This window comes from Dreissena polymorpha, chromosome 3, assembly GCF_020536995.1.
Source record: "Dreissena polymorpha isolate Duluth1 chromosome 3, UMN_Dpol_1.0, whole genome shotgun sequence".
Classification (NCBI taxonomy): domain Eukaryota; kingdom Metazoa; phylum Mollusca; class Bivalvia; order Myida; family Dreissenidae; genus Dreissena; species Dreissena polymorpha.
In genome coordinates, this window is record NC_068357.1 from 4,087,752 (window position 1) to 4,115,163 (window position 27,412).

The following is a 27,412-nucleotide window of genomic DNA, read 5'->3' on the forward strand; positions in this document are numbered from 1 at the left end:
ATTATCTGATGGACTAAACACGCATCAAGAGGGGTATCTTAGTAGTAAAGGGTTAATGGAATACAATTATCTGATGGACTAAACATACATCAAGATGGGTATCTGATGGACTTAACATACATCAAGATGGGTATCTGATGGACTAAACACGCATCAAGATGGGTATCTGATGGACTAAACATACATCAAGATGGGTATCTGATGGACTAAACACGCATCAAGATGGGTATCTGAGTAGTAAAGGGTTAATGGAATACAATTATCTGATGGACTAAACACGCATCAAGAGGGGTATCTTAGTAGTAAAGGGTTAATGGAATACAATTATCTGATGGACTAAACACGCATCAAGCTGGGTATCTTAGTGGTAAAGGGTTAATGGAATACAATTATCTGATGGACTAAACATACATCAAGATGGGTATCTGATGGACTAAACACGCATCAAGATGGGTATCTGAGTAGTAAAGGGTTAATGGAATGCAATTATCTGATGGACTAAACACGCATCAAGCTGGGTATCTTAGTGGTAAAGGGTTAATGGAATACAATTATCTGATGGACTAAACACGCATCAAGAGGGGTATCTTAGTAGTAAAGGGTTAATGGAATACAATTATCTGATGGACTAAACATACATCAAGATGGGTATCTGATGGACTAAACACGCATCAAGATGGGTATCTGAGTAGTAAAGGGTTAATGGAATACAATTATCTGATGGACTAAACATACATCAAGATGGGTATCTGATGGACTAAACACGCATCAAGATGGGTATCTGAGTAGTAAAGGGTTAATGGAATGCAATTATCTGATGGACTAAACACGCATCAAGCTGGGTATCTTAGTGGTAAAGGGTTAATGGAATACAATTATCTGATGGACTAAACATGCATCAAGATGGGTATCTGAGTAGTAAAGGGTTAATGGAATACAATTATCTGATGGACTAAATACGCATCAAGATGGGTATCTGAGTAGTAAAGGGTTAATGGAATACAATTATCTGATGGACTAAACACGCATCAAGAGGGGTATCTTAGTAGTAAAGGGTTAATGGAATACAATTATCTGATGGACTAAACATACATCAAGATGGGTATCTGATGGACTAAACATACATCAAGATGGGTATCTGATGGACTAAACACGCATCAAGATGGGTATCTGATGGACTAAACATACATCAAGATGGGTATCTGATGGACTAAACACGCATCAAGATGGGTATCTGAGTAGTAAAGGGTTAATGGAATACAATTATCTGATGGACTAAACACGCATCAAGAGGGGTATCTTAGTAGTAAAGGGTTAATGGAATACAATTATCTGATGGACTAAACATACATCAAGATGGGTATCTGATGGACTAAACACGCATCAAGATGGGTATCTGAGTAGTAAAGGGTTAATGGAATGCAATTATCTGATGGACTAAACACGCATCAAGCTGGGTATCTTAGTGGTAAAGGGTTAATGGAATACAATTATCTGATGGACTAAACACGCATCAAGATGGGTATCTGAGTAGTAAAGGGTTAATGGAATACAATTATCTGATGGACTAAACACGCATCAAGCTGGGTATCTTAGTGGTAAAGGGTTAATGGAATACAATTATCTGATGGACTAAACACGCATCAAGATGGGTATCTGATGGACTAAACACGCATCAAGATGGGTATCTTTGTGGTAAAGGGTTAATGGAATACAATTATCTGATGGACTAAATACGCATCAAGATGGGTATCTGATGGTTAAACTGTAGCATGTAAAAGCAAGACAGTGTACTCAACCACTATACCCATTTCTCAAAACGATTAAATTGAGACTTAAAATATGTGATCACCATGAGTTGTAGATGTAACCTTGCACTTAGCTGAAACGCATTTTGCTGATTATCAATCCAATATAATGTCCTGAAGTTAAGTGTGTGCCTTGTGTAATATGTCTGTTATACAGTGTCTGTGTTATGACCAGGGCCATTGTCTGGACCTACAGTTGTACTTGCTATGCCACTCTGTATATTATCCACTTTGTAGTATTTCCTGTATATTTGACTTGTGCCCTAAGACAAGGGGGGTTTAATGCATGTGCATAAAGTGTCCCAGATTAGCCTGTGCAGTCCTCTTATAGAAAATCCACTTAACACACATGCATTAAACCCCCTGTTGACAGATCGAGGCTCATTTTCTTCCTTGCAGTTTGCGTCTGTACTATGGCCAGGGGGACTGCCTGGACCTGCAGCCTCACAGCGGAGACATGGAGGAACTGCAGGAGATAGTGACCCGTCTACAGGCTGTCACACCTGGATGTCAGGTAGAGCTTTTGTATAGACACTTTAAATCCGCTTCCTAGTTATAATTTTTTTAATGTCACATAATCAACATGACCAGCCTATAAACTGATTGGTCAACTTGTCAGCATGTTATTAATATGATTGGTATCTCAAAAAATATGTTTAAAAATGAAGGACTCAGCTGCATTTCATTTGCATTTATTTGGTTATTTATTGAATTCAGACGGAGGAGTACACGTTAAAGAGGAACAAGCAAGGGCAGCTGGGGTTTCACATCCAGGCAGAGGGAGTGGTGACGGACGTCGAACCCAATGGACACGCCTTTAATACAGGACTCCGAAAAGGCAGTCGATTGGTCGAAATCTGCAAGGTGTCATCTGTGACCTTGACCCACGACCAGATGGTTGACCTTCTGCGCACATCTGCTACGGTCAAGGTTGTTGTGATTCCCCCACTCGATTCGGGTTGTCCGAGGTATGTCTTGGAGTTGCTACCCCTTGTAGAAACTAACATCCCCATTTTGAGAAACTTTAAAGTGTAATCGGGTCATTGTTCATTTAATGTATTTAATAATTAATAATTGAACAGCATTTAATATACCTTCATTGGATTAATTTCTACAAATTTTCCTATTGAGATTTATGTATTGGTATTGCACAATATCAATATGTAAATATTTCTAATTTGTGGTATTTCACTATACACTTCAACACCGTTATTTCGAAGTCATCAGGACCGTTAAAAAACTTCTGATTAAGGATAATTCGAAATAAACATTTGACAGAAGAATTCTTTGATTCTGTAAAAAATAAAACGTGGAATTCGCTGGGTACCGGGCCCTTCTCCTATGGAAGCGTATATGTTACACCCTGATGCTGTGATAATGTCAACATTCTATGACGGTATGATATGAAAAAGGTGTCATGGCGTAAAAAATAACTCATCATGTCGACTAAAACTATGATGGCAAGTCATTTTCACAAGAGCATGACGCCAACAATTTGTTGATTTGTCTACTTAGATCATGTCGACCAAATAATATTTCGGGAAAACCTGGAAACATTTACGTCGAGACTTTAACTGAATGTCTTTATGGCGAGTAAAATTAAGAGGAAAAAACCTACAAAACTATGACGACATGCCACGTTTTTTCACAGTAAGTCCATATAAACTAATCCAGCATGACCATATTTATTGGGATGTACCATATTCTATGATGGCATGATATGCAAAAGGTGTCATGGCGTAAAAAAAATAACTCATCGTGTCGACTAAAACTATGATGGCAAGTCATTTTCACTAGAGCATGACGCCAACATTTAATGTTGATTTGTCGACTTAGATAATGTCGAAAATATTTTTTCGGGAAAAGACGGAAACATTTACGTCGAGACATTAACTTAATGTTGTTATGGCGAGTAAAATTAAGTGGAAAAAAAAACTATGACGAAATACCATGTTATTTCACAGTAAGTGAAAATGAATTAATCCGGCATGACCATATTATTGGGGTGTAACATATGCGCTTCCATACTTCTCCCGATTGCGCGACATTTGGTTGTGAAATAGTAACGTGGTTGACTTGTTTGTATCAGACATTTTGTAATGATTTTTTTAAAAAGGTAGAGTTTATATGTGATGTTATTTATTTGACCACATTAACTCAGACCAAACGTGACACGTTTGTTTGTTACTAAAGAATGCAAAACTACATAAATAGTAATTATCGGCCTTTGACGACATTATAAAATGTACACGCTACGCGAAGACGACAAAGGTGTAATTATCGGCTTTTGACGCGCCACGCGCAAACGACAAAGGTGTGAAATTACGCTCCCTGTTTTGCAGTTTTGAATTCGGATTTAAGATTGATAATTAGGTGCGAATTATAGTGTTGAGACGGACAGAATCACTTTGAATAAACAATTTCTTCGATTTAACGAAGTTCGGATTAATAATGAAATTTTACATTAAACAAAAAAGAACACAAATTGGGACCCGAAAAATACTTTGAAATAACGGTGACTTCGGATTATCGGTGTTAGAAATTAAGGTGTTAAAGTGTATATTTTTTGTCAATATCACTAAGTGGTGGTTTTGTACATTTTTATTGATAAAATTTAAATAATCATGCAGGAAATAATCCAGTGAAAAACAGTACCAATTTCTGATTTAACTCATGTACTCTTCACTATCTTTGCTTCATCATGTATATCAGCTAGTCTTCACTACCAAGTTAATATTCATAACAAAACATTTAAAAGTGCATTGTGCATTTTTTCATAGTTCATTGATGATTGGAATTATAATGTATGTATGGTAATAAAAAATCCATTCAAATAAAAAGATTAACTTATCTTTATTGCATAAATAATTGTTAGGAAAATTGAAAAATTATGTTGGTAGATACAAACAATGTCATCCAGTTTACAACAAATTAGGTCTACATATACATTTATGTGAGAAAAATATCAAATTTCTTAACCTTGATTAAAAAACATAATAAATTATCAATTTTTTTGTAGAATTTCTGGGCATATAAAAGGAAAAACTTGAGCATCATTTGTCATTCCTAACATCCAGTGCAAAAGTTGGATGTTGTCTTTCAAAGCATGGTCTATATGGCAGAATTACTAATCATTTTTCATATTTGTGCATGAACTGTTCAGAGACTGTCATTTCTTGAGGATGTTCAGTGTTGTTGGACATATGAATTAGATATGTTGTTTGAATGATATATTGTTATTAGTATGAGTATGAAACTATAATTTTCAAATGGTTAAGGGTTTAAAATTAATATCCTTGTAGGTATGCTAACCAGCAAACTATGATATAAGGTTTATGCAGAATTTCTTTTATGGATATTTTTATTTTTATTGAAGTACTTAAAAAGTTTTTGGAACAAAAGGGAAGAAATAATATCAGATAATTAAAATAGCTCATATTTTAAAAGCTGATTTAGCTTGAAAGTGTATTTGGAAAAAAAGTAGAAAAACATTTTATCATTATAACTTAATTTGTTATGTAAACTGCTCATATGAAATGAAGGTGTGGTGTTAATGTCTTAAACATTTCGTTTTTTTGGTCCATCACTTTCCAAGCACCGCCGTTCCATCCTTTGTGCAGTGTGCAATCACAGAATCCCAGTTTTGCATTTGAAACTCTTGTTCTTTATCATCCCTTTTTTTTCAGAATCAGCGAAAGTAAAGATCTTTTGCATGCCATGTTCGCAGAGTCATGTGAAATCTCATGTAGCAATATAAATGTATGCTCCATTTGGTAAAAACGGACTGTTTTCTGAGTAAATATGGTGAAGATGTCAATTACACACGTAGATTTAGTAGTTATAAATATGGGAGGGGAAGTCTGATAGGGGTTTGACTTCCAAGTTGGATGACATACTACCCATTTGATACCAAATAATATCTCATCAGAAAATTATTCAAAATGTTTTTTGATGCAGGGTTAAACGAACATTCACGAATCAAGAGTTTGAACCATTATCTATTGCATTTGGCAGGGGCGTTGTAAATCTGCTAGCAAATCACCATTACTCGTCCTACCCCGCCCTGAACGCTGTCATCCAAGCGGAATTTTCTGCCCATCGCAGGCAGATACGATCATCAAGCAGCTCTAGCGAGAATCTCATTTCCCCGATGTCCCCTGTGTCACCAAGAGACAATCTGACCCCAGGGCCGTCTCCCAGAGTCCAGAAATCAGATCTTAGACACAAACATAACCTCCATTTTAGAGACTTTTCCGCCAGTGAGATGTCTTTAATACAAGAAACCCCCGCAAAAAGTAGTCACCATTCCAAAAACCCGTTCGCAAGGGATAGTATAGCATCGGTTAGAGACTCATTTGCAAAGGATAGTACTTCAACAAGGGAGAGCAATCTGAGAGTGTTTGAAGAGAAATGGGAACTAAGGGAGATCACTCGAGCTGACAGCAAAGATAGCAAGGACATGGCAGAGGGCGACATACAAGAGGAGTTGGAGTTCATTCATGAGCGGGAATCATCCATATCTAGTTCACAAAGCCATTCTAGTCAGCGCAGCACGCACACGCTGCCACATCCAAGGAAAACGTCGTCCTCATCCGACCATAGGTACACATAAAACGTCTTCCATCTGCAATTACCTGGGTAAAATGTTGGTCTGAATTTTGTTCCTCGTTTATATAAGCCTAGTTTTCTTTTTTATGTTTTGGTTGAGAATTTATGTTATATAATGATTCTGGGAATGCCTGTTCTGTGCTTGAGTTGTCTTTTTACTTACTTCATGGATTGTGTCCCTTACTTACCTGCATGGGTTGTGTCATCTAATCTTCTGAAAAACATCTAACAGTCTATTCTGTTGTGACTTTTTACTCAAATCTAACATTGAACTAATTGTAACTAATTGTTTTAAATATGCCCTTTGTTCACATAATATGTAATCATTTCGATATTGGTTCATTAGTTCCATTTCAATCAGCCATAACCCTGAAGCCATTTTTTATTGCATTCCTTATCACTAGTAAAACAAATACATGTGCACATAAAAGCTAAAATCATTTAGAGATGTATACTCTGCATTTGTTACTATAATCATTTTAATCCCTTTTGCTCATCACCATTGCAATGCAATATACAATGAAACTTAAAATGTATGCTTTTTTTACCTATAGATTTTATTTTGTTGTGAGCAACATAAAAAAAAAACAATGTTTCGTACAGATTTGCATGCAGCTTTTGTACTGTTTCTGTACATTGTTTTTAAGCTATCTTTATAAATATGACATAAACTTTAAAATTAAACTTAAAAAAGGGAATAATGTTAAATTGCATAATTATCAATGATAATATATATATTTGATGAGCATATGGGATGTAAACAGGTGTATGTTTTTTATGCATTCATTCGCAAGTGTACTCAGTTCCACACTAGCTAGTGTCAGCTGAATGTATTCACCTCCACAGGATGTGTATTATTTCTTAATTATTGATTATTTTCACTTTCATTTGGTTGTTTACCTTTATGATATTGAAGACTAGAAACTTTTTTACTGGTGCATTTTGTTATGTTCTCAAATTATATTACGTTAAAAATATTAATTCCAGAATTATTACAATAACATCAATCTATTAATACTGGAATCACCTGGTTGTTTGGTCGGCCGTATTTGTTGGTCTTTACATATATGCAAATATATTATATATTTGTTATACATGTAGTGAAATTGTGCGTATGATTGAAATGAGCGATTACGGGGTATTAGTCATCATTCATGAATCTTTTAGTTTTTGTCTGCATTACTACAAATTGATATAAAAATGGCTTGATGAGAGTCAGTTACAATATTGATTGACATTATTATGGAATTTAAAATATATTAAATAATGTTTAGTTTGTTTTGGCATTTGTATATCAAGTTGAAAAAAAAATTCAAATAGAAAAGTTTCTGCTATGCTAAAAAGTTAATGTCAAAGCTATAGAATAACCAGTCTGAGTCTCCCATATTTAGGATGCTTTCAGAAAATTCTCAACAGACTGGTGCAGATATCCAACCTGCTCCTTTGTAGCAGCGCCCCACAAATTTTGTATCATAGAGCTGTCCCTAAATAAAAACATATTTTTTGTTTTCATGCAAAGCTATGCCAAATTTTTTACTCGTTCTTTAGCTCACTTTTTTCCCTGTCTCTAGGGGTGAGACGCATTCCCCGCCAAACCGTATGTTCTACCTCACGGCCGACAACGGCCCGTGGGCCACGTCCAGCCTGCCCCGGGGTGTGTCAAACATCACCAACCTACCAGGTTTCCATGGTTACCAGGACTCGGTGGTCTCCAGTGGGCGTGGTTCCCTGTTTGAGGGCCGGGAGACTGGGAATCAGTACGGGTCAAGCTCAGGGGGCCTGGACGACAGCAGCTATGGGACGCTTGAGGACAGGCATAAGAAGAGCGGTTCCCGTGATAGTCTCGACCAGGCCGCTTATGGTATGTTTTTTCAAATGTTAGCCTTTTTGGATAGAGTATGGTAATTATGGTAATAGGTAGTCCAATCATTGAGATGAGAAGTTCCAACAAAAAAGCCTGAATTCTTACAATATTACTATAGACTAAAAAAATCTTACAATCTGGCCTACATGTCACTGAACATTTTATGTTCAAAATAGTCTTCTGTTCATTTCAGACTTAAGCAATTGGGTGCTTGTTTACATGCCCTTATTTCCATTACTAGTAGATACTTGTCTAGTAAGAGCTGGGCTGAGCAATAACAATTATTATGTCTTTGTTTTAGCTTTTGCAATTGGTTGCATAATTCAGTCAATATTTTTAATTTTTGGACAAATTAACAGCGAACATATGCCTCTGTGCCTTAACCTGTGAACATAGGTTCCTATGCCTTAACCAGTGAACATAGGTTCCTATGCCTTGACCAGTGAAAGTAGGTTCATATGCCTTTATCAGTTCCTATGCCTTTACCAGTGAACATATGTTCCTATGCCTTGACCAGTGAAAATAGGTTCCTATGCCATGACCAGTGAACATATGCCCCCGTTCCTTAACCTGTGAACATAGGTTCCATGCCTTAACCTGTGAACATAGGTTCCAATGCCTTAACCAGTGAACATAGGTTTCTATGCATTAACCAGTGAACATAGGTCCCTATGCCTTTACCAGTAAAAACAGGTTCCTATGCCTTAACCAGCGAACATAGGTTTCTAAGCCTTAACCAGTGAACATAGGTTCATATGCCTTAATCTGTGTGCATAGGTTCCTATGCCTTAACCAGTGAACATGGGTTCATATGCCTTAACAAGTGAACATAGGTTCTTATGCCTTGACCAGTGAAAATAGGTTCCTATGCCTTAACCGGTTACTAGTGACCATATGTCCATTTGCTTTAAGCAGTGAACAAAAGTCTTTTTGCCGTGATCTGTGACCATATGTCCCTATGCCTGAAGCAGTGAACAGTTCCCCATGCCTTAACCAATGAACATAGTTCTTTAGGCCCTTGTCAGTGAACAGTTTTCCCAATGCCTTTACCAGTGAACATAGGTCCTATGCATTCAACAATGAACATTTCAAACTGGAATTGACACATATATTAACCAACAAAATGTTGCTATTGATTGATTCAAAAACCAGTGAACAAAAGCCATTTTATTATAAATTTTGAAACAACTTGACACAAATGTAAACCACTGTAGGACGAGGTGTTGTTTGTAACACTGTTTCCGTTCTTCAGTCATGATTTTACCGTATATTTATGGATTTTGAAATAACTCTCCACACTACAACCATCACAAGACATCATGTAAACCCCTCTCCTTACCTCAAACATCAAGGTCACACTTGGAGATCAAAGGTCAAATTTAGCCATAAAAAGCTTGAATATTGCTGTTGCAGCCATAACTGTGCCTTATATCAATTGATTTTGTAATAATTTTCAGAAATGACCATCGTGACAAGACGTGAAACAACCATCTACTTACCTCAAGTTCAGGGTCACACTTTTGGTTCAAATGTTAATTTTACCATAAAACAACTTGAAAGATTATTTTTTTCCAATTATGTTAACCATCACAACACAATGTGTCATATTAAACATCCGTCTCAATACCTCAAAAATGATGGTGGTCAAAAGTAATATTTTGCCTTAAAACTGCATGAATATTCCTGTCTTATCCATAACTTTGCCATATATTGATGAATTTAAAGATAACTTGGCACAAATAAAAACCATTGTAAGAACTAAGATGACATAATGAGTTGGAAAATGTACGCTGTCAGTGTTGTAATCGAGAAAATGTGGGGATTATGTGGTTATCTCCGCCGTCTGTCCTGGCCACTATCTCTTCCTAGTCCAACACTATTAGCACTAGAACCTTGAAGCTTATTCACATGGTAGCTATGAGCATATGTGCGACGGTGCACTATTTGGAATTTTGATCTGACCACTGGGTCAAAAGTTGTGGGGGTTGGGGTGGGGCCAGGTCAGAGATTTTCCTGCGACCACAATTTGGAAAAGGCTAATAACTACTGTGTCCCTTCAGATATTGCTTTCATATTTGGTATGCATGTGTACCTATACAACACCTTTCCATGCGCATACAATTTTTTACCCTGTGACCTTGACCTTGAACTTGAGGTCAGCGTTCAGGTTTCGAAATCTGCGACCGCGATTTGAAAAAGGCTCATACCCACTGTGTCCCTTCAGATATTGCTTTCATATTTGGTATGTATGTGTATCTGGACAACACCTTTCCATGCGCATGAAATTTTTTAACTTTGGTCCCCGTTCAGGTTTCGAAATCTGCGACGGCGATTCAAAAAAGCTCATGATGTCTGTGTCCCTTCAGATATTGCTTTCGTATTTGGTACGCATGTGAATCTGGACAAGACCTTTCTATGCGCATAAAATTGACCCCTGTGACCTTGACCTTTAACTTAGGGTCCGCGTTTAGATTTTGAAATCTATTATGTGATTATCTCTGCCATCCGTTCTGGCCACTATCTCCTCCTACACTTTTAGCACTAGAACCTTGAAACGTACACACATGGTAGCTATAAGCATATGTGACAGTCCACTATTTGAAATTTTGATCTGAAAGTTATGGCGGTTGGGATGGGGCCCGGTCAGAGATTTTCACTAATTTTGTTAGGTTATTTTACATTAACTTCTTCATTTGTACACCGATGTACTTCAATTTGATACTGAACATCTCTTATGACAATACGGTCAATCTCAACTATGCATGGCCCCATTACCAACCCTGGGGCACCCCTGCATCAAACATGCGGCGTGGGGATACGCGTTGACCTCTTCCGCGCCATTTCTAGTTTGATTTGTATTTAATAACTTTAAGATGAATAATGTATGGAGCAACAGCCAAGTTAATTTAGTTTTAACCAATACTGTTATACATAATGTAGCAAATCAAGATTGTTGATGTTTTGTGGATATTGAGACAACAACAACTACACTTAAAAATAGTTTAATCATTTAAATTAAATAGTCTTTGAACATAATTAATGACTTGTTCAAAGTATTCAATAGAATAATATGGGATTGCATTCATATTACCTAGTTGGTCTGAAAAATGTGCAGGAGAAAAAGAGCCCTTTAATAATGATTCACCTCACAAATTGTATACTGTAATTGCAGAAAGATGCATACCAGTTTTGTATGTATTCTGTGTTACTTTAAATCAAGCAATCAAGTGAAATAAAAGCAAACTGTGTTAGGATGTTGCATTACTTTGTCACTCCTTAAATCCTAGTCTAAGCCCAAGGGCAAAGTAGATAATTCAGCCGACTTATGTGCGATAATTTTACATGTTAATCTTGTCATATTTGTCTGTAAACCTTTGTGAATAAGTGTTAGTGTATTATGAGGTATTTGCTGCTATTTATTGTGTCGTAAATTTGGCAATTTGTTGTGTCTGATTGTCATAACTGATTGTGATTTTTGGAATATAAAGAAGAGGATTTTATCTCTTCAAAAGGTAGACAGTTAATTGTTTGGGTATAAACATATACATATTTGAGATGATAGAACTGTTTTAAAGCTATATTTGGTAGTTAAATTTACCAATTTATAAACATTAATAAAAAGTGTTTTATACACATTATTATTTATGTGCATGTGAAAGTTTTATTTTGAATACTGGCTGTAAAAAAATTAACTTGACTTGAATTATTGTTGATTTGCTAACAGTAGATATAGTATTGATAGTAAATAAATAGAAAGAACAATTGTATTAAAAAGTAGATGCTATCAGTTATTGTATTAAGCATTAAATCACTTATGCTGAATGATGGAACGGAATGAAAGGAATGTTGGTGAGATGTTCACTGGTTTTGCTACAGTTGTTCATGTACACTAGTACTTTGGTGGCTTAAATGTTATAATTAATTGTGTCTTCTTGTACATCATAGATATATGAGAATACACAAGTATGGTTATACAATGATCCTGTTAAATAATATACTCTTTAGTCTTGCAGTGAATCAATTCTGAAAAAAACAACAATACATGTACCTAAAAACTGAGTGAACTCTTAAAACTAGTTCAGCCTAAGTGTTTGTTGTTTTTTTTTCACCGTCAATATATAATCCAGAGAAAATAAAGGCAAGTACAATATAAAGCTTATACACTCATTTGGCATCTAGATATCGCAGTATTTTACGTTTAGTCCATTCAATTAAGAACACAGTGAAATGGACAATCTTTCTGCAAACTGTAATCCTGGTAAATTTAGATGTAAGCGATATAATATCTGATCGCAAAATATGTTTATTGCTGTTAATTGTTCAAGCTGTTTTATACAAATCATGCCATTTTCATAACTATACATTTCTGTTTAAGTATCACTGGCTGTGTATTGTTATACTTGTCTGCTGAAGCATAAATTCAGGTATTATTGAAGTGGATATGTTGGTCAAATTTCATGTAAATGTTATTGAATACCAGTTTTCTGGGTTTGATTACAAGTTTCTTGTATTCACTGTAGAAGAGTACAAATGAAATGGGTTTGGATGAGACTAATGATGCAATCTGAAGCTTGTTGACAGGGATAGATGGCTGATTCATAGGTCCTATATGTTGTACCTGTAAGACAAAAAATGAGGTTCAAGATAGATCACCAGTATCTTGATCATGCAATAAAGAATCCATCCAAAATGTCTTAGGAGCATGATCCAGGGTGTTTTTTTTATCGAAGTTGTATTTAACAAATAAAGATGAGAAAAATAAAAAGAATTACCTGTAGATTTGCAAATGGCTCATGAAATGTTTGGCTTTGGTATTGTATTTGCCGTGTTATTTGTTTCGTAATTTAGTTTGAAAGATGTAAATTCACTCCTTTACAAAGGATATAATTGTATCAGTTTGTCATTCAGTTATGAAAATTTTCTCTGGAAATTAATTCGATATTATAAAGGTGTGTGAATTCAAAACTGAATGTATGATCACCATGATTGGTGTCTTGTTCTGGGAAAACTTGTCGTAATGCATGTGCGTAATGTGTTATCCCAGATTAGCCTGTGCAGTCAGCTTTTATGGAATTTTTTCTTTGGAGGATTTCTTTTCAAAATGAAAATCCAGTCAAGGCGGAAAGTGTCCTCCCTGATTAGCCTGTGTGAACTGCACAGGCTAATCTGTGAAAACACTTTACGCACATGCCTTATGCCCAGTTTTCCCACAATGGTGCTTATTGTGTTCTGTGATTCCAGGAGGCAGTCGTGACTGGCCTGAGCCCACTCAGCCCCGTAGACCCCCACCACCGAGAGAGGTACGTGCACATTAAAATTAAAATTAACTTTAGAACTTATTTACTAGTTTCAAATTTTTAATGTTTCGTTTGCAACCCTGAAAAACTTATGAGCAGCAAACTGCATAAAACCTGAACAGATTGCGAGTTTATCACAGGATGTACTGGTTTTTATGCTGGTTCAGGGAGAAATGGTTTACTACTTTTTTGTGCTAGCTGGTTATGTCTTTAACTCATTTAAATCATCTTGAAAAGCCTGCTGTTTTGGGCTGATTTAGTAAGTTGTTGCTGTGTCTGGTATTTATGGCAGCTTCTGCTGTTTTGGCAACCCTGTTATTTTTGGCCTAGTCTGTTAAATTGTTCAGTCCAGTATTGAAGTCATATTTAGGTAGATTATGTATGTAGAATTCTTACTTAATAATTCAATTACCACTAAAAGAAACTTGAGGTAGGATTCATTGAGCTGCATTGTTGGAAATAGTAATGTGTAAAGTTATAACAGAAACATATGCCATGGTTGACTTTTGTCATGATACTAACCAGTTTTGACTGAGTTGTTAAACATCTAGAATGTAAAATGTGTATAGTATGGTTTATTGACAATATCTTGTAATAAAGATGATGCATAATTAGATTCTGGGATCTATTTATAATGATCTGTATCACCATTAATACCATTATATTGGACAAATCTGTATCTTCCCAGACACATTTATTCATATGCGTCTTTCTTTAGTAAAGTAGCAAACAACAGATAAACAGGTGAACAAACAAAGCAATTACAACAAAATCATGATCTTCTTGATGGAGTTTAGCACACAATAAAACTAGTTTTTCTTCAAATGTTTACCTGACAACAGCCTTTTTGTACATAAATATCACTCATTCTTGGTCATGTTAACACTTTTTTTCTGAAGATTGTTACGCTACATTTAACAATGGATTGTTTATACCAAAACTACCAAACATTGGGTTATAGATGATATGTATTTACATGAACATGATGATAAGATATGTATGGTTCAATGATTCTCACAAACATGGAAAAGTAAGTAGCCTGTTGTAACTACGGGTTTATGCGAACGTAAAAGGCCAAACTCTGATCATTTCACTTTTTTTTAAAAAGAAAAATAGGTGTGAATTCACTTCACAGTATTAAAGGGTCACTTCATTCATATTGGAGGAATCACTATATAGAGCAATGATTCCTTCGTTATAAAAAAGTACTCTTCCCCTTTTTAACTGCATTATTTTTTTCTTTAAAGAACTTTTTGGTTTTAAGCTCATTTTCAAAATTATGTGGTGGATGAGACAATTTCGTTTTATCTTAGTTCAATATTGCATTTATTTGAGCTGATACAAACAAAAGGTTTTAAATAGTTTTATAATGTTTGGATTGCTGCTTGAATTTTATTAGGTCTTTGTACATGTTGTATCAAATGCAAATAATAATTACGCAGTTAAACATAGTTTCCATTTACATGCAACATTGCAAGTATGAATAATTGCTTATGATTTAAGTTGATAAAAACTGCTGAATGGTAGCTTTTGGAAAGTATCCAATCCTCTACAAAGCAATTGCACATACCCTGTTTGTTTTGTAAACGTTGGATAATAATTAGTCAACTACATGTACCAATGTACATGTACATGCATTACGTTTTAAAATAATTTGTTTTTCTTAACCTTTTGAGGATAATTGTTTTGCTGAAGTTATTGTTTGGGTAATAATTATTATCTTACATCTAGGTATGTTGAATGTTTGTTACTTGCAGAGTTGGAGGCAGAATCTTCCTTAATCTGTAATTGTATGTTTGCTGACATATAGTTTTAACAAAAGTGTTGTTCAATTTCAAATGTATGTACTTTTGGTTAAGACTTTGTACTTTGTGTTCATTATTTTCTGTAAGTTTTAATTCACAGGTATCTTAGCGGTTAGTTTTTTCGGAGCAAGAGAGCTCAAATAAACAGGTTCAAACTAATAGAATGAGACTTGTATCCCTCTATAACAAGTCAGGTAAAATATAGTCTGATTATGTTTGAACAATCAATGTTGAAAAGGAACCTTAAATTGATGACAAGACAAGTTTCTATTAGTGGCTCATGTTGATTGAGCATACATGTTAGTATACTTGAGTATAAAAGGTGCACACTGTAAGCCTGAGAAACAATGTGAAGGTAAGCAACTTGAATACAGGTGATTTAGCTATGCTAAGAAACCCGATTAGCCGTGGCAATAAGTCATTATACCAGTATCATTCATTTGTTTAGCATTCTTTTTTATTCCCCACACACGTACTGATAGAGCTGTCAGTTTGTATGTCTGTATGAGGTTAAGGAAGTTGAAGGACATGTTTCAAATAACATTAAAACTGCGTCCTACAACGATTTTTACACTAGCATGGATCCTATCTATGAATACTCTTAACTCACCCCTTCGCTTGATCTCATGTTGACATTGACCTACTTTTTTACCATGAAAAAGAAGGGGCCAAATTCTTGGTTGAACCATTAAAATTAAATTTAACATTAATACTTCTTACTAAAAAGCCTTTATTCTATCAAGCAGCACTTAGTATATTAACTTCATCTGACCTCATCTTTACTTTGCTATTGATTTAATTTTTGACTAAAACATATTCTAATGGGCCAATAAATAAATAGTGACAAGGCTTCCGCTGGGGGCATTAACATACATTGATTCACAGCGTCTTAAGAAAATTTTTAAAAAAACAATTGCGTAATGTTAACATGTATTATTGCACTTAACAACCAATTATCCTCCTATGTATTATCAGTGAATGCTTTCTATGAACACTCAGGTCAGTAATACCAATCAATCATGTTGTGTTTTCTGTTTCAGGCCAGTGGGTGGGGTGAGGGTCTGTCCAGTTCCACCAAGACCTACCTGACCAGCAGTTCAGAGAACCTCTACCCCGGTCACACCTCCCACCACACCGCGGTATCCATATCCAGCAGTCAGTCAGCGCCCCTACTACCCCCTTCTTCTTCAGCATTGTCCCTCGCTGCCAGCCGCAAATTGTCCAGCACACTAGGTGACCCCTCCACCTCTGTCCAACATGGCAACTTCGCCCAGGAGCTGCTGAAGCAATCACAGAACACCAAGTACCTCTTGAGTCAGGGGAATGAGAACAGTCGGAGGGAGATTGTGAACAGCTCTGAGAACAGTCGACGGGACATTGTGAACAGCTCTGCAAATTCTAGCTCTGTGAATTTGAGTGACACATCGTTTTCCAGTGGTGGGTCTGCACAAGGGGGCATCATGCCCCAGCAAGGGGCCCATGCAGCCAGGGACCGTAGCAGAGGTAACAGGCTTTTGACGGGGTTATATCTAAGCCTCAATATGGGAAAATGGGACTTAATGCATGTGCAGAAAGTGTTGTCCCAAATTAGTATGTGCAGTCCACACAGGCTAATTGGGGATGACACTTATCACCTAAAGTGGATTTTTGCTAAGAAGTGTTTACCGTTAAATGTGAAAACACATAAAAGCGGAAACTGTCGTCCATGATTAGCCTGTGTGGACTGCACAGGTTCATCTCGGACAACACTTAAATTACATGCATTAAGCCAGGTTTTCTAATCTGGTACAACACTTAATTTACATGCATTAAGCCAGGCTTTCTAATCTGGTACAACACTTAATTTACATGCATTAAGCCAGGCTTTCTAATCTGGTACAACACTTAATTTACATGCATTAAGCCAGGCTTTCTAATCTGGTACAACACCTAATTTACATGCATTAAGACAGGTTTTTCCAGAGCAATGCTCAAATGCTAGCGCTATAATGTGAACAAAGAGTTTGTTTTATGCACAAACACATCTGCAGTTGCATCAACTTATATAGAGATTAATACTTGACGACTAGTAAGTATTTTATACTAAATGATTGTGATATCATTTTGTGAAATGTTTAGTTGAACTGATGTATTTTTCATTAAAATATAAGTATCAAATAGTCCAGAATTATATCACAGTATTTACTTAAGAATTACTGACTTTGCATGTAATATCTCCCAGATGACTCTACTGGGCGGCGGCGTGCAAACACAGCATCAGGGGCTCCTCATGGAGGGAAGACCCACACGTCTGGGCTGGGCCGCATGGCAGAGCTGAGTGGAGAGTCGCCCCAGGGCAGCGAACCCGGAAGTCCACGATCATCACAGAAGTAGGTGTCTCATAGCTGTGGTATGCAACGAGTACGATATCGAAAAGGCCTCCGAAATCAGTTGGTAGAGCACTGGACTTGAGGGATCTAATGCCGGATCAACCACATTACATGTGCAGGGATTGGTGTTCAAATCCTGCAAATATTCCTATTTGAGCCTTGTTCTGAAAAAACTGGTTTTAAACTTGATTTTCGGTAAGGAGGGACTCCCTTGCAACTAAAAATACCATAAAAGCGGAGAGTGTCGTCCCTGATTAGCCTGTGCAAACTGCACAGGCTAATCTGGGACGACACTGTATGCACATGCATTAAGCCCAGTTTTCTCAGAATGCGACTCATTTGTATTCAGCTCTACCTCTGATTCAAGTAGGACAGGTTTCAGTTAGTGGCCAAAGTATGTGCTCTTGGTATTGCTTAACCAGCAAGAAAACATGTGAGTAGGTTAACTGACAGTTCTTATATGACTGAAATACTGTTGAATACAGTGAATACATCTGATGATGTGGTTTAGTTAAGGGCTGAATGTGGGGGATACAATTTAACAAAATTTAATTTAAGAACTCTTCCATGTGTAGTGCAGTTTTCAAACAATCCAGTTTTGAGTGCATTGCATATGCTCCTTGCTCTGATAAAGAGGGTTTACTGCAAGGGCATAAAAGTATCAGCCAAGATTACCCTGTGTATTCTGCACAGGCTTATCAGGAAGGACACTTTCCGTCAATACTGGATTTTTGCTAAGAAGAGACTTCCTTTTAAAGAAAAATACCATAAAAATGGAGAATGTTGACCCTGATTAGCCAGTGCAAACTGCACAGGCTAATCTAGGACAAAACAGTACACGCATACAAGTGTTTCATGTTTCCGGCTCTGCAGGAATCTGTCTGGGATGTCGTCCGAAGAGTCGCTAAGTACCAGGCTACGTCCGGGAGTGACATCCCGTGTCCCTAAGTCTCGTGCTACCAACAACCTCCAGGACGACCTTATGCGTCTCATAGACCCTGACCTCGCGGAGAATGACCTCTCTGGATTACTGGTATGTGGCCTTACTTTGACCTTGACCTGATATAGAGGAATATCTTAGTTTGTTTGCAAAATATATAAATAATAAGTTTGGGTTAATGCTTTATTTTACTTGGAGTTAAAATTGAAATAATGTGTAGAATGATACATTTAGTTATACATATATTTAAAAGATCAAAGTCATAGATTTTATGTTAAGTAGATTAAAATGGTAAGAATTCTGTTAATTTTTATGCCCCCGGATCGAAAGATCGGGGGTATATTGTCTTTGGCCTGTCTGTCTGTCATTGTATGTGTGTGTCCCAAAACTTTAACCTTGGTTAAAGTTTGATAACTTTTTTAATATTGAAGATAGCAACTTGATATTTGGCATGCATGTTTATCTCATGGAGCTGCACATTTTGATTGGTGAAAGGTTATCCTTCAAGGTCAAGGGTCAAATGTTTTGCTTCAAAGCGGCGCCATAGGGGGCATTGTGTTTCTGACAAACACTTCTCTTGTTTTGTGTTGTGATCAAATGACATCACTGGATAGGCAGACACTTTTAATATTTTCATTTCAGAAAAGGAAGTTCTATTTTTAAGTAAAAATTTTAATCATGTAAAAAGTGTGTCTTGTCAGTAATAAGTTGTTATTTGATTTGTCAAAATTAGAGGGTGATGTGATTTAAAATAAAAGAAATTATGAAGAAATTCCAAAATCTTTTGATCAACCCTTTTATTTTATATTGAACCTTACCATTTGATAGGGATGTGAGGGGAGATAAAAAAAAAGTTATGAAGATCAATCCTGGTATGTAGTATTGAACCTTTCCACATTATTTGCAGGCAACAGAGTCGCGCAATCGTCGCCTGTCAGGTCGTCTGGTGCGGACGATGTCAGACGAGAGCCTTCACAGCGGGAAAGGGGGTCCACTCTGGGACACCTGGCTTGCCGATAGAGGACAGTACCCGGCCGATCCAAGAGAGGCGCTGAGGAAACAGAGGTGGGCATTGCATACCAGGAGTGTTTTGATATGTGAATAACCTGGTATACATATTTTCTATATAAGAACTTGTGATGTGTAGACAATTTTTAGCTCACCTGAGCACAACGTCCGTTGTCCGTTGTGCGGCGTCAACATTTGCCTTGTTAATTCTCTAGAGGACACATTTATTGTCCAATCTTCATGAAATTTGGTCAGAAGATTGGTCTCAATGATATCTTGGATGAGATCGAAAATGGTTATGTTTGCTTGAAAAACATTGCTGCCAAGGGGCGGGGCATTTTTCCTAATATGGCTATAGTAAAATCTTGTTAACACTCTAGAGGCCACATTTATTGTCTGATCTTCATGAAACTTGGTCAGAAGATTCATCCCAATAATATCTTTGATGAGTTCGAAAATGATGCTGGTTGGTTGAAAAACATGGGCCAGGGGGAAGGGCATTTTTCCTTATATGGCTATAGTAAAACCTTTTTAACACTCTAGAGGCCACATTTTTTTCCACTCTTCATGAAACTTGCTCAGAAGATTTGTCCCAATGATATCTTGGATGAGTTCAAAAATGGTAACCTTTGCTTGAAAAACATGGCTGTCAAGGTGCGGGGCATTTTTCCTTATATGGCTATAGTAAAATCTTGTCAACACTCTAGAGGCCACATTTATTGTCCAATCTTCATGAAACTTGGTCAGAAGATTCATCCCAATAATATCTTGGACGAGTTCGAAAATGATGCCGGATGGTTGAAAAACATGGCCGCCAGGGGGCGGGGCATTTTTCCTTAAATGGCTATAGTAAAACCTTGTTTACACTCTAGAAGCCACATTTATTGCCCAATTTTCATGAAATTTGGTCAGAAGATTTGTCTCATTGATATAATGGATGAGTTAGAAAATGGTTATGTTTGACTGAAAAACATGGCTGCCAAGGGGCGGGGCATTTTTCCTTATATGGTTATATATGGCTATAGTAAAATCTTGTTAATGCTCTAGAGGCCACATTTATAGTCTGATCTTCATGAAACTTGGTCAGAAGATTCATCCTAATAATATCTTGGACGAGTTCAAAAATGATGCCGGTTGGTTGAAAAACATGGCCACCACAAGGGCAGGGCATTTTTCCTTATATGGCTATAGTAAAACCTTGTTAACACTCTAGAGGCCACATTTATTTTCCGATTATCATGAAAATTGGTCAGAAGATTTGTTCCAATAATATCTTGTTATATCAGGTGAGCGACTTTGGGCCTTTCAGGCCCTCTTGTTTTCAATTACATTTCGTAAATGACATATTTACTGTGTCAGCACAATTCATGGTTTACATTTTGTAATATGTTTACATATATAAATATGTTACTTTATAATTTTGCTTGGTATAACATGATTATTAAAGTTTAGTTGATATATTTCATAATGCTTTTAAAAATTGCATGTTAATTTTGTTTGTAACAGACTTCATTCTACTACTGACTTTCCCTCCCCCAAAAGTGTCATTAGGACCAAATGTAATGTACAGTCCACTCTCGTTATTTCGAAGTCAGCGGGAACACGAAAAAATATCGAGATAATGAGAGTACGAGATATCCGATTAGGCAATTTCAAGGAAAAAATGAGACGAAAATTTACCTTGTTTTTAACATCTAAATACTTACTAAGTGGTCTAACTAAAGCTGTCACCGTGTGGCATAATACTCTCTACCTGATATATACGCGTTTTTACGAGGCACGATTAATTTTGCTATTTAAATGCTTAAAATGACGTTTTAAGTATTACAGAATTGCATGAACACATGCAGTTATAATTTTTCTAAAATGTTGAGTAAACATCCGGTAATGTTGCTATTTAAAGTTATGATGCAATTGACGTCCAATCAAAACGAAGGTTTTCCATTCTTATATGCGTAAATCACGTTCCGGAATACTGAACTGTACATGTACATTTTGTAGTTTGAAATGCAAAATTCAATCGATTATTAGTAAAGGATCAAATAAAAATGAAAAGCCATTTTGAGTCTTGTTTTTATTATCTTTATTAGTATTTTTAGTATTAATTGGAGTTAATTGATGTTAAAGTGACAGGCCTTACTCAAGTGTTAATGGCTAACGACATTACACATGTGTGATCATTGATGCAATTAACTGATCAATTTCCTACCGCACAGTATCAGGAGCAGCCGGCGAGGTGGGACGGTGAAGTATCAAAGAAATTTTTTTTCACCTTTTGCCGACACTGGAACACTTATTGGCACTTCGAGATAAACCACAGTAAATACATGTAAAATCGGGACTTGATGATTTTATATCGAGATATCAAATTATTCAACATAACGAAAATCGAGATATGCGATGTTTATTTATATAGATAAAGAAGGAAAAAAAATTGGACATTTAGCTTACTTCAACATATCGAGAATATTGAGATAGCCGATGTCGAGATAACGAGAGTGGACTGTACTGTATTAATCCTTAATTCTCAACTTTAACCTTGCATTAGTTAATACAGAAACTTGTATTGCAGATTATCTCCACGAGGTCCCTCAGATGAGCCTGCGCGTGTCCCAATGCCAGAGTCAACTGCATCACTAGACTGGAGCAGCCTAGTTGACGTGGCAACCAAGGCCATAGGAGGAGGGGGCTCTCCCAATGACTCTAAGGAGCGCATCACTAGCCCCGTGAACTCCACAGTGTCTTCTGCTAGCTCGAACTCAAACCTGAACAAAACTCGCAGTGAATCGCGTCCCGAGGTGAAAGTTGAGTCGTTATATCGACAGAAGAACCACGACCGGCCCCCAGACCCTCCCACGGCCAGCAATCCGCCAGTGTGGCGACCGGTTGTGGCAAACCCACAGCAGAAGATTCATGACCTTGAGGTCAAGGTTCAGCAGCTGGAGGAGGAGCTACAGCAGGAACGTCAAGAAAGTGCGGCCTTGGATGGCGAGGTGCAGAGGTTGAGAACTGAGAACGCAAGGTTGCAGGAAGAGTCACAAAACGCAGCAGCGCAGCTACGGAAGTTTACGGAGTGGTTTTTTACTACTATTGATCGACAATAGATGCATTTAGTTTCATAAAAAAAGGGTTTTAGTAATGATTATGTAATTAATTATTTCCTTTACTCGCTGTTTGTTTAAACTTGAAGAAAAGCAACAATACATGTACATGTATTTTGTTTTTGTTTTTATGCAATATTTATACTTTTTACTTTAATACTAAAATTAAAATAAAATTTATAAATAATTATAAGCTTAAATCACTACAATGCATTTATCTTTTATGTAATTTTTATTTTCTGTTTTAACTCCATAATATGTTATTATTTATGAAGGTTTAACTTATTGTGTTTTTTGACATCAGAGCTTAAAATTGAGTGTTATAACAAACTATATTTATATAGATAACTGAATCTTGAAATAATACTGAAAAAGAAGTGTGACAGTATAATTGGGCACCATTACTTTTATCAGTTTATCTTTTTCATTTTACCAGTACTTCTATTTTCAAAAATTAAAAAAAGTTCAAACTGATTTATGTTTGTTTGAAAACTAGGTCAAAATGTCTAATTGAATATCATAAGCTTGTGAATGCTCTATAAGACACAATTGTTTGTACAATCGTCATGGCATTTGCCCTGAACAATTGGTCTAATAATTTCTCAGAGGAGGGGGGTATGGTTCTTGTGCATTGAAATGTCTGGCTCCAATAAAGTATACACATGTCATGTATTGTGAAACCTTGTGAACATTGACTGCTCAGGACAGTAAGTTTAGTAGTGGGGTCTAAGGTGAGCGCCTTAGGGCCTTTGACCTTATTGTGTTTTTTTGTTACCTGATTTAAGAGATTGAAACTAGTCAAGTCATTCTACATGTTGACCATGTCATATACATCATAACTTTATACGTCCAATGCGCTTGTTTTTGTACGTTGAAACCAAATGTAGTACATGTAACCATGTTTTGAACATGGATTTTAAAGAAACCATTTACAATATTTCACGAATGATATTAAAATTTCACAGCTTTTTCTTTTTATCAGCATTCCCTACTAGCTCATTGTCTTATGTTCAGGTGTTTTGAATAAATGTTTGTTGACTTAAAATTGTAGTGTTTTTAAACAAATCACTAGCTGTTTGATGTGTTAGTAACTTTCTTACTGCAACAAACAACAACCAGAAGCAGCCCAGAACTAAAAAATATCTTAACAAATGATAAAACAAATGCTTTCCTAGGGTACATTTTAACAAATGATAAAACGAATGCTTTCTTAGGGTACTTTAACACTTTGATCTCATTAACCTCATGGTTGTAATAACTGGTAAGTCTTGCTTGGTTTTATTTTATAAACTGCTGCCAATTGTGTGGTTTTTATGGTGGGTTCTGGAAGTTATATGGAAAAAAGTGCATGTATTTTATGTTCATAAAAAAATATGAGTTTATACATTAGGCAATTTTTTTTACGTGTCGGAAGTACAAATCATTTTATCTTTGTTGGGTGTGACCTGTAAGAAATACCCACATGTATTTATCTGACTAACTTCTATACAAACGTATCACAGAATTAAAAAATAACCAATATGTGCATCATTTATTCATGTGATGTAATTAGAAAAATGGTACATTTGTAATTTTGGAGCTTCCTTTAACCCATGATTAATAAATAATAAAGTTGTACATTCTGTTGTGCCTTATTTATATACATAAATGGTTAATACTATTTAATTAAGGGGAAAAATGTTATTTGTTAGATATATATATTTGTAAGTTGATATCATGTGTATGTATAATTAGTTTATAGTAGAAGTATTGCATTGAAATGCAGGCACATACTTAAAGCAAGTGTATTTCATAGATATTTTCCATTTACATATTTGATGAAGAAGTTTATATCTACCAATTATGTGCTAAAACTCTGCAAATACTGTTTTCTATATTGCTGGTGCGTTCAAAGAGAGGGCCTGGTTATTGCTGTACCTCAGTCATAGTGTCTTCTTGCACAGTGTTGCAGGTTTGATAACATGCCTCAATGTGGCATCAGTTGCTTGGTGTGGTGTTCAACAGGAGTGATATTAACCAAATTAACCAAACTTCTTAGAGAAATGATTTTTTTCTGACAGTACGCCATTGAAAATGTAATCAAATTGCCTTTGCGAAATCCACTGAGTTGTGTAAACCAAAATATAAAAAGTAAATTGTTATAGCACTGCGTAATTGTTTTAAACATCTTAATGTAAAAAGACCTAAACATAAAACTGCCAGACACTAACATTTTTTTATGAATTCGAAGTTTTATCTGAAGAGTTTGGTGAGTACAAGCCCAGTAAATATCTTTAATGTAAACATATTCAGAATACTGTGGTGTACTGCAACTTGCTAAACTTTAGTGGTACACACAGCATAAGGTGAAACAGTATGGTCCTTTATCACTTTGCTACATATTTTGAAGTGCTTGTAGTCTCTTAGAAAGTTTAATTTAATTTAAGACCTGTCTTACTAGATTCAAGTTTTAAAGGCTTCATGTCCAACCCTTGGCTACTGATAGCAGCAAACGGCATAAAACCTGAAAAAAACTGAGTTACTCACAGGTTGTTCTGGTTTTATGCTGTTTGCACTGAGCCATTTTCACTTTGCCTCTGAGTGGGAAAGGGTTTATAGCACAATCATGAACATAGCATTATATTCAGGCTTTCTTCTACAGTACATTGTGGCATATGTTTACATATATAGGGGGGGGGGGGGGGGGCAACAATGAAGGAATTGAAGACAGCTACACAAATTGTTGAAATCACATAAAACAGAATGACAAATAGGAATGCTATGACAAGGGCATTTTGTTACTAATTTTTTAAGGAGTTAATCATGAGCAGTTATTGAGTTCAAACGTAGTTCATACTAGGTAGGAATATGTTGGTGCTTTAGAAATAAAAATATTGTTGAGTGGTTGAACATTGTTTGTCTTCCATAACTTCTGTGTTGTTTTTCTTGTCATGTCATTTCAAAACCAGCAGAATGAAGAACTGTGCAATTATTCAGGCAAATCTTTTCCCAGTGCAATGTAACCGGTATATTCTTGTGCACCTGTCAATTGAAGTTCTGCATTTATTAAACCCTTTGTAACTTCTCACCATTGTTCAAATCAGTCCACTGTAGTGCCAGTCTCTGTTAAGATGTAAATGATAAATGCCTTGTTAGGATTGCATAATCTGTTACTACATAAAACACAATAAAGGCTTGGTGCAGAACAGTTGTAGCTTTCTGTCATGTCTATATCGGATACGGTAGTTTTACACTCACTGCTTAACTTGAGAAGCAGTTTTTGTGATAAAAACCTTTATTGTAATTAAGTGATATATCTTATATATTGTATTATACGTTTTTCTTTTTTAAGATAGCATTCTTTCATTTTATGTAACTATCATTTATTGTAACTGAATTGTTTATATCAGTTAACCAGATGCCTTATAAATAATAAAGCTATATTTATTTCTCATCATTTTAAAACCAGTTTTATTCACCTCATTTCATGAAAACCATTATTTTGTCCAGTATTGTAGAGACTGTTGATTTTGTTGTTAAATCTAATCTAATGTGAGCTATATACTCCTTTGTAAAGGTTTATATGTTGATTAGCCAAATCATTACATCATATGAGTCGTGTTCTGAGAAAACTGGGCATAATGCATGTGCGTGAAGTGTCGTCCCAGATTAGCCTGTGCAGTTCGCACAGGCTAATCAGGAACGACACTTTCCGCTTTTATGGTATTTTTAGTTTCAAGGAAGTCCCTTCTTACCGAAAATCAAGTTTAGACGGAAAGTGTCGTCCCTGATTAGCCCGTGCGGACTGCACAGGCTAATCTGGGACGACACTTGACGCACATGCATTAAGCCCTGTTTTCTCAGAACGCTGCTCATAGAAATATGCCCTACAGTGTTCTGCAGTGAATAAGATTATTCATTGTTGTATTTAGATTTGTTTTAAATTTTATGTTGATCAATTATCAAACATCTTTACAGTCATTTTACAATTTGTCATTAAGATTAATCATTATACTAACCACCAATTTCAGTGATCAACATCTGATATGTTAAGTTCAAACAATTATGTCAATTGTGCTTGCTAAAGTACCCTAATTTTATGTCAGAAAGTATAGCTGTAGAAACCCTATATTGTATTGTTTTATATAAAATTATTAAAAGATAAATGCTGTCGTGGCTGTAAATAGTTGGTGTATTTTCATTTAGCGGAATTGTTGTCATAGCATACAGGCATCTTATCTGTTGTAGAATAAATACTCTTTCATCTCGTCTAAGATGTATTGATGATGATAATTCCTTAAACAATAAATTAATATTTACGTATATAACTGCATTGTTATTTTTTATATTTTTACATATTTTTATGTTATGTCTTGTACAAGGCATAAAATAATGTCATTAACATAAAGTGACTGACTGTCCTTGCATTTCCATCAACGCCATTACAGTCAGAACCTTAAAAGCCACATACAAACACGTTCTCAAAATCAACGATTATTTCGTTAAATATTTCGTAAAATAAAGGTAACCCATACAAAATCAGTGTTCCTTATAGCGATAGCCAAAACGCTAGATGCGGTCTGGTAAAATAGATTTAATGAGATACAAAATGCTCGGGTTTTTTTGTGACAAT

At 35.9% G+C, this 27,412-nt stretch overlaps 1 protein-coding gene across 5 annotated transcripts in view; it reads left to right on the plus strand.

The window, feature by feature from the left end:
• LOC127872790 (signal-induced proliferation-associated 1-like protein 2) overlaps nt 1-27,107 on the plus strand; it is an 87,940-nt gene extending 60,833 nt beyond the window's left edge. For 3 of the 5 annotated variants that reach the window (XM_052416179.1, XM_052416180.1, XM_052416178.1), the window contains exons 13-22: nt 2,208-2,322; nt 2,526-2,776; nt 5,823-6,410; nt 7,988-8,277; nt 13,522-13,580; nt 16,423-16,885; nt 17,604-17,751; nt 18,625-18,784; nt 19,599-19,756; nt 22,272-27,107. In XM_052416179.1, the coding sequence (XP_052272139.1) occupies nt 2,208-2,322; nt 2,526-2,776; nt 5,823-6,410; nt 7,988-8,277; nt 13,522-13,580; nt 16,423-16,885; nt 17,604-17,751; nt 18,625-18,784; nt 19,599-19,756; nt 22,272-22,803 (2,764 nt within the window). In that variant the 3' untranslated portion in view covers nt 22,804-27,107. The remainder of the gene's footprint in view (nt 1-2,207; nt 2,323-2,525; nt 2,777-5,822; nt 6,411-7,987; nt 8,278-13,521; nt 13,581-16,422; nt 16,886-17,603; nt 17,752-18,624; nt 18,785-19,598; nt 19,757-22,271) is intronic. The other 2 variants (XM_052416181.1, XM_052416182.1) reach the window with 2 other exon arrangements.
• The last annotated feature ends 305 nt before the right edge of the window (nt 27,108-27,412 follow it).